The 17,839-nt window shown below is 25.2% G+C and overlaps 1 protein-coding gene across 1 annotated transcript in view; it reads left to right on the forward strand.

Annotated features, from left to right (window-relative positions):
• The window catches only part of LOC100201922 (polycystin-2-like protein 1), a 30,247-nt gene that overhangs the window by 3,037 nt on the left and 9,371 nt on the right, over nt 1–17,839 (forward strand). Inside the window, exons 4-13 of the mRNA XM_065813939.1 lie at nt 1–48; nt 1,125–1,198; nt 4,630–4,784; nt 7,718–7,816; nt 11,754–11,889; nt 13,781–13,869; nt 14,093–14,492; nt 15,255–15,436; nt 15,525–15,875; nt 16,026–16,143. The exon at nt 1–48 is cut by the window's left edge and continues 6 nt beyond it. Of these exons, the coding sequence (XP_065670011.1) occupies nt 1–48; nt 1,125–1,198; nt 4,630–4,784; nt 7,718–7,816; nt 11,754–11,889; nt 13,781–13,869; nt 14,093–14,492; nt 15,255–15,436; nt 15,525–15,875; nt 16,026–16,143 (1,652 nt within the window). The remainder of the gene's footprint in view (nt 49–1,124; nt 1,199–4,629; nt 4,785–7,717; nt 7,817–11,753; nt 11,890–13,780; nt 13,870–14,092; nt 14,493–15,254; nt 15,437–15,524; nt 15,876–16,025; nt 16,144–17,839) is intronic.

Consider the following 17,839-nt stretch of genomic DNA (forward strand, 5'->3'; position numbering starts at 1 on the left):
TTGGCATGACCAGCTCGATTATGTTTTACTTTACCAAATCTTTAAAAGGTATGGTTTACATATAAAAAGTTCGCTTTGAAATAAAGAAAATTATTAGCTAATTTGTTATATAAACCTTTAAATATAAACCTTATCCCTCCTGGTAAGTCAAAATACAAAATTTTAATGTAGTTTTAACAATGCACACCAAAAGAACCAACATGGACACAACCCATGTGCACCATGACAGTCCTAAAAAAAATTTTTACGTTGTTAATATGCAATAATTTTTGTTAACATACTTATGTTTTGCATAATTATGCAGCTATTGTTAAAACTTGTTTAAATTATCATAGAATTCAAGAAACCTTATTTCTTGCAGACCACATCAAACTAGATTACTAGTCGTAGCCATTTTAAAACTGTACATTCATTAAAAGATAACAGAAATAATTGAGTCACAAAAAATAATTTAGAACTCAAGTATTAAGAAAATCCACTGGTCATTATCCTACACAGAAAACAAAGTGACACAAATTTACATTGACCCCAGCTTACAATATAAAGAAAAGACGTCAGGCTTTTCAGCAAAGCATCGGTTTTCCTTTAAGGGTTGGCTCAGTATGTTTTATACAAAACTATAGCTTGATTCAGTTTACATATTACAAAAAATGAGTACTTTTATGAAAACAATATCTTTTCTATTACTAAATGTCCTCGATTTAATAGCATCAAGTTAACTAAGTCATTCACAGGTTGCTTTTAATTAGCCTTTGCCTAAAAAGCAAACTTTACCAGTCTGTAAAAGATTTAAGTAAGTTGTACTATATTACATGTTATTAACTGCTAAGTGGTTTTAACTGCTAACAGGTTAAACACTTTTAACAATGTTTAAAATATGTTAGATTAAATGAGTATCCAAGAATTCAATTATATAATAAAACTTTTTTTATGAGTTAAAAAATCAAAAAAGTCATACAATAAATCTAAATATTCTCAACTATTAAGTCAGAACCGTAAATAGGTTTGACTTTGCTTATTTTAATAAAATGTTTAGTATTTTTATTATAATTAAGTTTACTAATTGATTTTTTATTGTGTATTAGTTATTTATATTTAAATATAATACTTAATTAACTATTTAGATCTATTTACTGGTCCCAGTCCTCCATCAATCTTAACATTTGATAATGTAGCATCAATGGGTGATTTTTTTGATGTAAGTAATACTTTTTGTATTTATTTTTCTTTTAATAAGGTTTATAAGAAATAGATACTTTTATTGTTTGAATTTGTTTAACTTCAAAGTTTAGGAATTGATTTTAGTTATAAATTGATATATTTTAAATTAACGAGTATTAATTACATTAAAGTTGGCACAATATTTTTAAATCAAATAAAACCCTTTCATCGATAAGGTATATAATTTAGTTGTAGATATATGAAAATACTACTTTTTTAATTATTTTATCAGTACCATAGCCACAACAAAAACGCAACACTAAAAAATCTTAATCCAGAAACCAGTATGTAATAGTATATTAGTGAAGTTGAACTAAAAAAGTTAAAAGTCGAATGAAATTGTTTTTTTATGTTTTTATAACTGTAAATTGGTCAATAACATCTTTTAAATTTAATTGAGTTGCTTCTTCTACTTCAATATTTAACAGGCTTAGTGCAGACAAACAGTTTTGCGCCATTTTTGTCCTTAAATGTGTTTTAATTCTTTTCAATGTGATAAAAGATCTTTTTGCAGTTGCCACGCTATATTTTTTTATTACTCAATATTTGACATTACTCATTAAGGTAATGTCAAATATAGCAAAAAGTGCTGCGACTAATTCAGTGAATGAGCAACTTATATCAGAATATGTCATTGCTTTTACCGGTCTCGAAGAACTATATTTCACTTAATAAGAATTTGATATTACTTTAATTTAGACTTAAACATAGTAAAAAAGTTTTATACAACACTCTTACGTCCACATCTTAAGTTTGCTGTCTACATTCCTACAACAAGACATAAGACAAAATTGAGATGATCCAAAAAAGAGCAACCAAACTAGCACCTGCTATTAAAAAATTATCTTCTGAAGCTTGGTTAAATATTATGCAATTAACGACACTAGAAAAACGTTGGCTACGTGAGGATCTTATTCAACCTTTTAAAATTCAACAAGGCCATTATAAAATAAATTGGGTTACAAACAATTATCAAAATACATCAAAAGAAGGTATTTACGACAACACAAATTCAAAATGAAAAAGCATTTTCGCAGAAATATCTTCAGATATCACTTTTTCCAAAATGGAGTTGTAAATGCATAGAACAATTTACCAAATAATAGAAGCTGCTTCAATAAATCACTTATAAAATAAACTAGACAAATCTGAATTTTACTGAAACTTTTTTTAAAAACATAAACAAAAAAACTGAGCTTTTACAGTCCAATATCTATTGTCATTACACTTCGCAACTGTTAACACCAGTTATTACAGCTATACCTTATTATTATTACAACATAACAATAAACAAATATCACGCATGCAAATGTAAAAAATCCACTTAAATAACGTTTTGTTCTTGTGTAATATAAGAAAACTTATCTAACAATTACAAGTCTTTTTTGCTTAAACTATTTTGTTTTGAGTTTTTGTATTTATATTATCGTATTTAAAAAAATTAACAAGAATGAAAAAATAAGAAGGTTCCAGAAGGCTAGGATATATATATATATATATATATATATATATATATATATATATATATATATATATATATATATATATATATATATATATATATATATATATATATATATATATATATATATATATATATATATATATATATATATATATATATATATATATATATATATATATATATATATATAAGGAAAAAGTATAGAAAAGGTATGTGTGTGAAACAGGTTTACAAAGACCCTTATTTTTGTGGGTCCGGTCAGCTAGATGTTAATATTTAGATTATAATACTAATATTATAATAATATATTATCAAACTTACAGAAGACTCTTAATATATCATTGTAAATATGTGGATTAAAATTTTCTTAATTGATCGATTACTATATAGTTATTTATCATTAGAGAGAGCTTTTTGATTCAATTGAAAGGGCCATCAAGTAGCACAATCGCTCCTGGTCCATTGTGGAAGGAATATAACCTTTGATGATAGCTAACTTGTTTAAAGATCTTTCACTTTCAGATGTTGAAACGGGTAATGTTAGAAATATTTTATGAACAGCCGTGGCGCAGTTATTAGAGCTCTGGCTCAGAACTCAGAGGTCCTAGGTTCGATGCCAGGTCTAGCCCAACAAGCGACATTGGTACGGAAGGAGGCGTGAACCTCTTGTTAAATGCTCTCCCGCGGTGCTCTGTGATAAGACCATGAGGACTTCTGGGAGTACCTGAAATAACTACAAAGAAAAAAATATATATTATAAGTGAAATACACACTTGTGAAAATATTGAATGCCCCTTTGCATAAACTTTATTTAAAAGTTCGGCAGGCTTTTCGCTGGTTAAAATATTTCTTCTTACGAAAAAAATCCCGAAATTCATCAGAAAATTTTTTTGTACATAAATCTTCATAAGCCAGAAAATTTGTTTTTTACATATACTTCATAAGCCAGATTCTGAACTTTTAAACCTAGTTCTTCAGGTACTCTCTTGGTCCAAGAGAGTACCTGAAGGATTCCTGGAAAACATGAGCAATATTGCACTTTTCCAAATTTTTGAAACTTCTTTTAGATTTTATTTGCAGTTTTTAATATCTGCCAGAAAAATACAAAGGAAATTACGAAAAAAGGGGATGGTAAGGTGTATGTTATGAGTTTTAGTTCCGTAGGGTCAGTGGTGCTAGTCTAGCACCACTGACCCTTTAAATGAATAGCTTGACTCAAGCACTTTTAGAGCCAAGCTATTCATTTAAATGGCACTGAAGCCACCAATAACAAAATTATAGACTCTTGAAAAAAGAGAGAGAGTAATTTGATCTAAAATAAAATCAAAATGTGGGCAGTTTTTGCAAAAGAAAGAGAATGATAAAAACTGATTAAGTGAAGTGCTAAATCCATAAAAATATATTCAGAGAATTCAATCATCATTTCACCGCAAACAAGTGATTTGATTAGAAAGTATATGCTTAGGCTAAACATGTGACTATTGGAATAAAGGCAATAGCCATCAACACTTTAAACCAAAGTTGAAATAGTTATATTTAAGTTAACTCTCTTAATGAGTATATTACTTTGTAAACTTTGTAAAAAATATATATATATATATATTATATAAACTTTGTTTATATAATATATATATATATATATATATATATATATATATATATATATATATATATATATATATATATATATATATATATTATATTATATTATATTATATTAATTATATTTGTTTATATAATACATATATATATATACATATGTATATATATATATATATATATATATATATATATATATATATATATGTATATATATATATATATATATATATATATATATATATATATATATATGTATATATATATATATGTATATATATATATATATATATATAAATATATATATATATATATATATATATATACACAATTTGTTTTCTTAGTATTGTGACAAAGTTCTGGTTGAAGGGCTTTACTGGGAGAGATATTATAATGATGAAGAAGTACCAGAAAACCAGAGAGGTTATATATTTTTTGAAAACAAATTGTTAGGTCTACCAAGGTTGCGTCAAGTTCGAGTTAGAAATGACTCCTGTTTGTAAGTATTTCAAATTCACTTCTAAAAAATAGTCTTACACATTTCGTTTTTTTAATTAAGTTTTTTAAATTTAGTGTAATAGTATAAACATAATTTTGTTTTTTATATTTTATAAATATATAAAAAAAATTTGTAAATATAACATATAAAAATTTAAATTTAAGATAGTGAAATTATAAACATTTTTCATTTAAAGTATAAGATAGTATAATGATACTTATATCACATAATATAAACTATAATATTTACTTATGTTCAAAAAGTTTCATCAAGCAAAAAATAAAAATTAGGCTGCTTAACTGTGGAATTACAATGATTCTAATTCTTGAAAAAAATATACTCAAGTTATTTTGCATTAAATTTGATTCTTTAAGCTTTAAGGTTTTTAATTGTTTTTGACAGCTAATAACTTTTGAACAAGTTGAGTTTATGCATAAAGTTTTTAAAGATTGCTTGTATGTTATGGATACATAAATATTCAAAATCTGACATTTTTTCATAATAGCATGCTAAATTTTATGTTTTTCTTGTCGAATGAACATTTTTTTGTGATTTAAAAAAGAATGATTGTAAAAAATAGATTAAAACTTTTAATAAAATTGGATTATCATAATCTAATTTTAATAAAAGTTTTAATCTATTTTTTATCATCATAATTTATGACGATCTCCTTATTTTATATAGTTTTAACAATTTGTAATTTTTGCTATCTCCCTTTATTCATTTCCAATCAAAGTTGTTCCTTTTTATTAATTACATTGTTAACTGAAAGACAATTAAGTAAAAATAGATTAATGTTTCATGAACACCTTATATTCAAAGAGTTTTGTCAAATTTTAATTTTAGTCTCTAAAAACTTGTCTCTTGTCTCATTTTTTTAAATTTATAGTTATATTCTCTTAAATCTACCATCAAATTAATTTTGTAAGTTGATTATAAATATCAGTCTAAGTCGGAAATTTTAAAAATCTAGGTATAAAATCTAAATGATCTTTAGTTTAAAGTTCTTTATAAATATCTTTATATAAATATATTATTTACGAAATTTTTGAAGTTTTCATTTTTAGCTTTTGTGTTGATCTAATAAAATTATAAGAAAAAACATTTTTTATTATTCTTATTATAACTTTTTTATATTAAAAACCACTTGAAATCTTATACAGCTTGTGATCGAGACAAAATTTCTGTCATAGTCATGCATAAGTGTTCTCCAATATTTTATTCTCTTCAAACAATTTAACAAGTGCATAACTGAATTTTGCTTTCTTATTTTTTTTTTTTAAATCTGAAGAATGCACCAACCTAAAGGTTGCCTAATCAGTCTTCTTAATGTGATTAAAAAGGTCTTTAAGTTTTTAATGAAATTTATTATTCTCAAAGTCTATACTATTATATTACTATTATTTACAAAGTGTTTGTATCTTCAACAATCTTCTAATATCTCGTCTTGAGTCTAACAACTTACTCTCTGACAATCAGTTCTGACTTTGATGTTTTGGTTCTACTGCTGATATTTTAATCATAATAACAGGTTCATTCATGCATTACATAGAAGCAGTGGTGCAAAAGCCTATCAACGGCTTTCAATTAAGTCTGGTGTGCTGGTGTGCTTTGTAAGTTCCCTTTATATGGTTTGGAATTTTTTTAAATAATAAACTATTACTTTTGAATGGAGGAATATAAGTTCTTTATCGATGTTGTTGTTTCATCCATTAAATTTACTTTCCTGGGATGTTATAACAACTATATACTCCAGTCTTAATCAAAAGTAATAAGTTTTTATTTGCATAGAGCATGCAGCTGATCTTTAATGTTATATCTATTCTGTGACAACTTAGGGCTTGCAATGGCTAATGATATTTAGTCCAAACAAAAGTTTGATAATTATTGCAATATTATAAATATTTTTATAATAATGAGTGGCAACACTTTTAGAGATTGCATGGTTGCAAACATGGTTTAATATTCAAGAAATCTATTATCACTTGTTTGATAAAGGCTCTTGCAATACTACCTTACAAAGTAATAAAGTTATTTGTTATTTTGTAAGGTAGTTGAAATACTACCTTACAAAATAAAATTGTTTGATACCAAACAATTTTTTAAAACATTATATTAATATTACACATGCTATAAAAGATGTTGCTTGAACATTGTATTAATGTTAAAAGCTATGATTAAACAGGATGAAGTTTGAGAGTTGACTAAATATTTATTCATGCAACCATGTGGAACTATGGACATTAAACATTAATTTAAAAAAAACTTTAGTAATTACAATATTTAACAAATAATATTTAAGTTAATAAAAAATCACCTAAACAAAGGCTTTTTTTTGTTTTATTATTGGTTGTAGAAATTTTCATTTTAAATTTTAGGTTGCTTCATTTTTGATTATTATCACTTAAACACCTGAAAATTATAGATTTGATTTTGTACATATTATAAACTTTCATAAGTAATTTAAAATCTTTTAAAATATTTGTAAGTTGTATACATTTATAAGTTTTGCATCTATATTTTGTTTATAAAATAAAAAAGCAAAGGTTAGAAGCTTTTTATAATACAAATTCTTTAAATTTTGCAAGCTTAGAAACATTTAGTTTTTATTGTTTGATTTTTAATTTTTGAATTTGATTTTTATGTTTGAATGATTTTTTAGAATTGAAACTTGAATTAATTTGATTTGACTTTTTGTTTATTAATATTATGTTGTACAATTGTTTTTATTATTTATTAAAAGATTTACAAATATATAAAGTTTTGTTCTTAATATTAACTATTGCTGATTTTTAAAGGTGAATGAGTATATGCTGATGTATATATAAAAAAAATATGTTTGTACAATAACAGAGTTATTTTCTTTTTTTGTATTTAATAAGTTTACATAACATTTACATAAAAATACTTATGATAATGTTATGTAAATTTAGAGTTCATAAGTTCTTCAGAAATGATGTTTTAAAATGTTTTTCTTCTTATTCGTCGGAGAGTGAATCTAAAGATGATTTTGGTTTGGCAAATGGTATTATGTAAGAATATTTTTTTAAATTTGTTTAGTAAGTATAACATTTCAATAATAAAAATAAAATTTATTGAGTTTCAGAAACATTATATTATATAGAGCAGTTAAAAATAGTAATGACTATGACTGTCAAGCACAAATCTTGATAAGCAAGGCTAAGTAAGTTTGGCAAGATAAGCATGGCTGTTGAGTTGAGAAACAAGTTCATTTTATTACTACCAAAGACATGTATAATAAAGGGTGTTTTTTTTAGAGGTATAGAACTTTAAGTTGGCATTACTGTTCAAGATGGCGACCGATTTAACAGGTGACAAGTGATTTATTCTCAGTTTGGTTTGGCAATTCATCATGAATAGACTCACGCCTGAACAACGCTTGCAAATAGTTCAATTTTATTTCGAAAATAATGGTTCTGTGGGGAATACGTATCCCGCTCTACGTCCATTTTATCCTCGACAAAATCATCCATCAGAGCAGTTAATTCGATTAACCATGGAACGTTTTCGCACCACGTTTACTCTTATTGATAACTCGCATCCCCAGAGACGCCGTACGGTGCGTACAGAAGAAGCTATTGCTACTGTAGAGCGTAGCATTGCGAAAGACCCGAATGAGTCTATCCGCCATCGAGCACAGGAATTGGATCTGTGTCCATCCATTGTATGGAAGATTTTGCGGAAGGATCTTGGTATGCTTACAAAATCCAACTCGTGCAAGAATTGAAGCCAAACGATCATCAAGCACGGCGTAGATTTGTCGAATGGGCCCAAAACGAGATTGCCATTGTTCCCGATTTTCATAAGCGAATTTTCTTTAGCGATGAAGCGCACTTCTGGTAGAATGGTTATGTCAACAAACAAAACTGCCGCATTTGGAGTGAAGATAATCCTCAAGTATATGTCAAAACACCGTTACATCCAGAAAAAATAACTGTTTAGTGCGCTTTATGGGCTGGTGGAATCATTGGTCCGTACTTCTTCAAAAATGATGATGGCCAGAACGTTACAGTCAATGGTGATAGGTATAGAGCCATGATTACAAACTTTTTCATTCCTGAATTGAACAACCATGATGTCCAGGAGCTGTGGTTTCAACAAGACAGCGCAACATGTCACACAGCTCGTGCCACAATCGATTTATTGAAAGACATGTTTGGTGACCGCCTAATTTCACATTTTGGACCTGTGAATTGGCCTCCGAGATCTTGTGATTTAACACCGCTAGACTACTTTCTGTGGGGCTATGTAAAGTCATTGGTCTATGCGGATAAGCCACAAACGCTTGACCATTTGGAAGACAACATTCGCCGTGTTATTGCCGATATACGGCCACAAATGTTGGAAAAAGTCATCCAAAATTGGACGTCCAGATTGGACTACATCCGAGCCAGCCGTGGCGGTCATATGCCAGAAGTTATATTTAAAATGTAATGCCACAAGATTATCTTTCTAATAAAAAAAAATTCTTGTCAATCGAATAATCCATCGTTGTTTTATTGCAATTTAAAGTTCTATACCTCTAAAAAAAACACCCTTTATTATTTACAATAATGATGAGTCAGCTATGTTTAAAAAATTATTCACAAGCAATAATTGATCTTTTTATTTTGAGCAAGGACCTCGTTCTAAATCAGTTTTTATTGTATTATTTTACTCCTTGTTAGAGTAAAATAATACAATAAAAACTGACATTCTTAGGAATAGTTTTTCTGGGAACATGGCTACAAATACTGATTTTTTGCAAAACATCTTACCAAATGTTTTTGCTACAATCCTTGATAATTGATCAGAAAAAAGTTAATGAAATTATGTTTAAAAAGTTGAATTTAAAAATCATATACTACTGTAGGACTTGCATGTTAACTTAATGATATTTTTAGAGAAGAATCATAAAAGTTTTAAAATTAAAAAAAAATATTATGCTACTTTGAAACCTAATTCATTATGTTACTTTGAAACTTAAAACATTATGCTACTTTGAAACTTACTTATTTACGCTACTTTGAATCCTACTTATTTATGCTACTTTGAAACTTACTTATTTATGCTACTTTGAAACCTACTTGATATGCTGTTTTAAAACCTACTACATCATTCTCCTTTGAAATTTTCTTAATTATGCTTCTTTGAAACTTACTACATAATGCTACTTTGAAAGCTACTAATTTATTTTACTTTGAAACCTACTATTACTGTTTGGTTTCAAAGTAGCATACTATCATTATGCTATTTAAAACCAAATACATGATTCTACTTGAAGTCTACTTCATTATGCTACTTTGTAATTTTAAATAAAAGTTTACTACATTATGCTACTTTGAAATTTAATACATTATGCTATTTTGATACTTACTTCATTATGCAACTTTGAAACTTACTACATTATGCTACTTTGAAAACTATTCATTATGCTACTTTGAAACTTACTACATCATGCTACTTCGATATTTACTTCATTAAGCTACTTTGCTACTTTATGTTTATCCTATATTTTTTTACTTTATATTTTTCTTACTACATTATGCTACTTTGAAACCTACTACATTATGCTACTTTAAAAGCTATTTATTTATGCTACTTTGAAACCTAGTTCGTTATGCTGCTTTGAAATTTACTACATTATGCTACTTTGAAACCTACTACATCATGCTACTTTGATGTTTACTTTATTAAGCTACTTTATAATTTATACCTTATATTTTTTTACTTTATATTTTTCTTGCTACATTATGCTACTTTGAAACCTACAACATTATGCTACTTTGAAACTTAGTACGTTATGCTACTTTAAAACCAACTTCATTATGCTACTTTGAAATCTACTACATTATGCTACTTTGAATCCTTCTTCATTAAGGTAGTCTACAACAAAATGATTAAAAAAAGATAATGGAGAAAAATAGAGTTGGTTTTCATACTGTTACCAAAGTTTCTTCAGTTCTGAGGTCAACTGAGGGTAAAACTTACTTAGAAAAAGTAATAACCAAACTTAAAAAGCAAATAAAAAAAAGTGACAAAAGGTGGAACAAAAAAGTGACAAAATATTGGAAGTTTAAATATTCTGAAGATAAAACCTTTTTTATCTTCAGAATATTTAAACTTTAAGCCACCTTATTTGAAAAAACAATTTTTCAGATAAGGTGGCTTAAAGTTATTAAAAAGCAAATAACTTGTTGTTAAAATTTTTAAATGCAAAAAGTATATTGTATGAAAGTATACTCCATTGTTAAATGAATAAATGAATAATAATAAATGATTGTTAAATGATTGTATTTTAATGCATTTGTTCAATTTTAAGCAACAGTTATTAAAAGCGAGGAAAACCAACACCGAAAATATAAAATACCTTTTTGAGCATGTTATTTTAAATTTGTTTTAAAGCTGTTTTAAAAGTATTTAATTTTTAAAAATGTTATGTAGATGACTATTTTGTATGTTTTGTTAATGCAACCCTTAATTAAAGTGGTGTTTTTTAACACATTTTCTCAAGCCAGGAAAATTAGAAAGTTTAATGTGATTTAAAACGTGACTAAATCTTATGCATAAATTCTTTCCATGAATTTATTGTAGACATTTTTTATGTAAGAAACATATTTAATAAACTCAAGTTACAATTACCGTCATAACTTTTTTAAAGGTTTAATATTATTGAGTCACTTAGACATGCTAAAAGTTCTAAAAATAGATCCTGATTAAGATGGTTAAACATAAATATAAAGTGTTGATTTTATTTATTGAATATTTAAAACAATATAAAATATCTTTTCTATATTGATTTATTGAGTTTTATTATTTTTTACTTTATCATTTATAAAATTTTGACTTTTAAAATTGTTTAATTAAATTATTTAAAATTAATTGATTAAAAAAGTTTTATTTTAATTATAAGATTTTTTTAATTGTAATTTTTAATTTTTTTTAATTGCAATTGGCAATTATTTTAAGTTGGAAATATAAATCTGAATCAACTCTTAAAGGAAGAGTCTTTTCTGGACAAATATCAACATATAGAGGTGGTGGGTATGTTTCACTGTTAGCAAACAATAAAAACGAATCAAAACAAATTTTATCAAATCTTAAGGTAATGTCTCTATGTTTTAAATTTTTTCATTTGATATTTCTGAGTATTATGTTTGTATATTCAATTTAAAATTTAAAAGCAAAGAAATTACTTACCCAGTAGAGCTCCTACAATGTTTTATAGAATGTTTACAAACTCCTCCTCCTTACCCACAAATATATTAGGGATTTTACATCAGAGTTTTTTTTTCTCCCAGGTAATTAGCTTTTACCTCTTGTGACAGATGTGTCTTCTTAAATATGATAGAATAACTTAGAAGAAGGAATGCTGATGTAAAACCCTCAATTTAGTTGTGGGTAAAGTTGGAGGGAACTTGTAAACCATGGATGAAAATAAAAATATTCTTTTTGTCATATTTATATAAAATATTGGATAATAAATCTGTACAAAAGAAAGAAAAAAAAAAAAAAAGGGATATATTTCTAAAATATGGTATTGCTTAATATATATTCAATATAATATATATATATATATATATATATATATATATATATATATATATATATATATTATATATATATATATCCCTATAAAACTAAAAAGTTATGTTATTTATTGTATCATAGATGAAATTTGTTACGTTATGTGCAAAATATTTGTCATTTTTATGTAACTGAGACTTAACATATTACATAAAGAAAGGTAATATTTTGATCTAATGAGATCAAAAATTTACCTTTCTTTACGTAATATGTTAAGTCTCAGTAATTAATAACTAATTTTATGATTTTTTTTTCTCAATTAGATATCAATGTATGATATATATATATATATATATATATATATATATATATATATATATATATATATATATATATATATATATATATATATATACTTGTATATACATATATATATATATATATATATATATATATATATATATATATATATATATATATATATATATATATATATATATATATATATATATATATATATATATCATACTTTCAGTCTTTTTATGATGTCTATATGTAAAAATAGTGCAAATCTGCAAAATAGCATTTGAAATTTCTATTTCAATTTTTTTTGTTGTTGTTGCCAACAAAACACCTTTAGTTGCTAATTTCAAATAACGATTCACAAAACTATTGATGAGTCACATTCTAATATCTTTTGTTTGAGTATTATATATGTTTATATTATCTCAAAATAGAAGCATGTTTGGTTTGAGAGCTATTTTGTTTCCATCTTTGAGTACGTTTCACGTTTTGTTTTTTTATTGTTTAAAAAGTTTTGGATATCAGCATTGCTGGGAAATCTATTGCTAGTTACTCCTGTTTGGTGTTGATTACAGATTAGTAACACTATTTTGTGGATACATCCTTTAAGATAATGATCAACTTTTTTTATTTGAAATTTAGAAATGCAAACCTCAAAAAAAGCAAATCTGTCATTATTAGACAATAGCAACACATTAATAAATAGAAACTTATTAAAACCATGGAAAAAGTACAAATATTTAATTAAACATTTGAAATTAAAATTTTGTTTAAAGTAGTTCTGGGAACTTTTTTTTTTGCATTGTAGCCTATCATCCCAAGTGGTGATTTTTTTTCAAGACACTTTTTTTAAAATTTGATTGCAATCAAATTGAGTTTTCTTACTCATATATTACAAATATTTTTTATGCTTCTATAGTTCCATAATGTGTAGCTCCATAATGGGTGAAAGGTTTATAACAATAATTGCATGAAGAAACCATCTTTTTTTATTAGTTTTTCAATGTTATATTTAAAATTATTCAGCTGAATTTAATTGATCATCATTAGGTAATAAATTGTCATTATGGTGTAGATTAAAAAGCAAGATAAAAAATGGTAACACTAATATTTCAAAAGATAAAAATAAAATGTCAATAGTACTCATCTTATTATTTTTATTTTAGAATTTTCTTTGGCTTGATCGAGGCACAAGAGCTGTTTTTATTGATTTTACAGTTTACAATGCCAATATCAACTTATTTTGCGTCATCACGTAGGTTATTTTATTTTTCTTAATAAAATAATAATAAAATGATGTAACAAATTCTTTAAGAGTTTTTTTTCAACTTTATTATAAATTATATATATACATATATATATATATATATATATATATATATATATATATATATATATATATATATATATATATATATATATATATATATATATATATATATATATATATATATATATATATATATATACTATTTTAGTTTAGTGTTTGAGTTTCCAGCAACAGGGGGTTGTGTGACATCTGCTCTTTATAGACCATTGAAGTTACTGCGTTATGTTACAAATATGGATTACTTTGTAATGGGTTGCGAAGTGATATTTGTGATATTTATTCTATATTATTTAATTGAAGAATTGCTTGAAATTAAGAAGCATAAGTTGGCGTATTTTTTTGATGTGTGGAGCACTTTTGATGTGCTTGTTCTTTGCATTGGAATATTTTGCATTGTGTTCAATATTTATCGCACAATAATAGTGAACAAATTGTTAGAGGATTTGTTAGTAAATCAAAAACAATATGCTAACTTTGATTTTTTAAGTGATTGGCAGTGTCGATTTAATGATTTTGTTGCAGTTGGGGTTTTTGTTGCATGGATAAAGGTTAACTTTATATTATAGTTTTAAAATATGTATTAGAAATAATACATTAACAGTTTTTTCATTATAGCTTTTTGTGTTTTTTTTTTAGTTTAAAAATTTTTAAATTTTAATTGATTTTGTATAGTAAAATAAAAAATAGATAATTAGAAAATTTTTCAGAATAAAACTGAAGCATGATGCAAAATTGTTTATAATAATCTTAAACATGTACTTTGGTTATTGTTTTAAAGTTGTGTTGTAAAATTTTTGAAAAAGTGATAGCTGTTTTTTTCAATTCTTATTGGTACATGATTTATGGACAGTCTTTTCATCAGATAATAAGAATTTAATTTGGTAATTTTCTCATTCTTGTTGCCTTATGATGACACTGTTCATAGATACTGAAAGATTTACAAAAAAAAAAAAAAAAAGGTAAATGATTTTTGGTTTTGAATGATTACCATAAAAAGAAGTATTCATATAAATCCTAATCTCATGTGTACATTTGTTATTAAATAAAGATTTCATATTAATAAAAAAAAAATTATAAAGAACTGAAATAAAATGCAACTTTAAACTGAGTATTACCAAAATAGAATTCATAAAGTAGATCTAGATTTAGAAATCCAATGAACTAAAAAACATCCAGTGAACTAAACACAAAATGTTAAGATTATTATTAGTTTTATTAGTTTTATTTGTTTGCTGTTAATTATATATATACTGAATAACTTTGATGACATTTTACACCAATTTTTATATAAAGTTTTTATGTATTACCAGATCTTCAAATACATTAAGTTCAACAAGACGATGTCGCAGTTGCAGTCAACTTTAGCTCGTTGTGCCAAAGACATAGCAGTGTTTGCAGTTATGTTTATGATAGTTTTCTTAGCATATGCTCAACTAGGGAACCTTCTATTTGGTTCTAAGTTGAATGATTACAATACAATTATTGATTGCATGTAGGTGGTTTTAGATTTTTTTTAAAAAGTATGTCTCTCCAAGGTTTTTATTTACTTAAAATTTATTGTCTTATGTTTATTGTTTCAGATATACATTGTTTCGCATCATTCTTGGAGATTTTACCTTTTCTGACCTTCAAAAAACAAATCCAATACTAGGCCCAATATACTTTGTTACCTTTGTGTTCTTTGTATTCTTTGTTTTATTCAATATGTTTTTAGCAATCATCAATGATTCTTATGCAGAAGTAAAATCAGAACTAGCAAATCAAGAAGATGAATTTCAGATGGTTGATTACTTTAAAAAAGGGTACAATAAACTGATAAATAAGTTATCCATAAAAAAAGTGAGAATTGTTGACATTCAGGAAGCGCTCAAAAGTTCTGATAAGAAACAAGATAATTTGAGTTTTGATGAATGGAGATCAGAACTTAAGTTGTATGCTTATTTGATTTTATACTTATTTATTAAGATTGTATTTCGTATTTGATAAGTAGTTTTTTTTTATTTGTTTTAAGTAGTATCTAACTTTATTCAATGTTGTTTATTGTTTTATACAAATTTTTAAAAGTTTTAAATATATTATAGACGTGGTTATGCCGATGCAGAAATAGAAGCTGTTTTTAATAAATATGATATGGATAGGGATTTTGTACTTAATTTAGGAGAGCGTGGAAAAATGATGATTGACCTTGAACAACAAAAGGTTTTTTTGATTCATTTTCTTTATTACTAAAGCCTATATTAAATTTTTTTTGGCAAAGTACTGTTCCACAGTTTTTAAAATTGGTATTAAATACTGGGATTGAAATACATTTTTCAATACTGAAACTGTATCAAAATAAAAGTTTTTTATGGTTTTCAAAATTTTATTATTTTGAAGTTAATACAGATAGGAATCTGCAAATCTTACACATTTAGAAAAAAAACAGAGTGTTGTATTACTTTGATAAATTAAAGTAAAAAATTTTATTTTTTCGAAAACTTTTATTTTAGTTGCCAAAAGCAATGCAACAGCAACACTTCACATTTGTGATTAGTTGCAAGAAGCAATGCAACAGCAACACTTCACATTTGTGATTAGTTGCAAGAAGCAATGCAACAGCAACACTTCACATTTGTGATTAGTTGCAAGAAGCAATGCAACAGCAACACTTCACATTTGTGATTAGTTGCAAGAAGCAATGCAACAGCAACACTTCACATTTGTGATGAGTTGCAAGAAGCAATGCAACAGCAACACATTTGTGATTAAAGTTTGTGAATAAAAAATTAAAAAAAAAATTCTTTTGTTCTACCACTTGTTGATTTTTAATATTTATTTGTTACTGATTTAACAAGTGCTGTCATAGTGCCTTATTCATTCTAGTAAATGCTGTCATTGTGTGTTATTTTTGAAAATAACTCTTTTAGTTCATACTTGACATTATCAAAACAAAAATAGAAAAATTAACTATATTATGTATGCAATTGCCATTAGTAAAGAAAAGAAATTTTATTCCTGAGATGTTTATTATTTGTTTTACTTTAGTTGATTTATATATTATCTTTCTTTTACTTATATATACTTCTTTCACTTATATATATTTCTTTCACTTATATATATTTCTTTCACTTATATATATTTCTTTCACTTACATATAACCTGTAACAATCAAGTACCTACAAATGACCTGTCATCACATAGCTCTACTGTCTGAAAGTATTTTGCAACATGCAATTTGACTAGAAAAGTTTTTAACTACATAGCTTGTTTTCCAACGATAAATTTGTTAAACTTGTTTCTATGATTGTTAACTGTTAATTAATTAAATTGTTAATTATTTAAATTGTTGAATAATTAAATTGTTAATTGATGAAATTGTTAATTAACTAAATTGTTAATTAACTAAATTGTTAATTAGTTTAATTGTTAATTAAGTTGTTAATTAATTAAGTTGTTAATTAATTAAGTTGTTAATTAATTTAATTGTTAATTAATTAAGTTGTTAATTAATGAAATTGTTAGTTAATTAAACTGTTAGTTAATAAAATTGTTAAATAATAAAATTGTTAATTAATACAATTGTTACTTAATGAAATTGTTAATTAATTAAGTTGTTGAATAATTAAATAGGTAATTAATTAAATTGTTAAATAATTAAATTGTTAAATAATTTAATTATCAATTAATTAAATTGTTAATTAAATGGTTAAATTTAAGGGTTAATTAATTAAATTGTTCAAAATGAAACCATGCAATCAAAAAAGCACTCTCAGACATTAGAATAATACTTTTTATACGGAAGTTTATTTTGAACTTTTTAATATTTTTAAAGGCAAAATGGAACAGGGATCAAAATGTAAAAAATGCAAACTATCTATTACACAGGTCAACAAAAAAAAAAAAATTTTTCTGGTGC

The sequence above is a fragment of the Hydra vulgaris genome, chromosome 12 (assembly GCF_038396675.1).
Source record: "Hydra vulgaris chromosome 12, alternate assembly HydraT2T_AEP".
NCBI lineage: Eukaryota > Metazoa > Cnidaria > Hydrozoa > Anthoathecata > Hydridae > Hydra > Hydra vulgaris.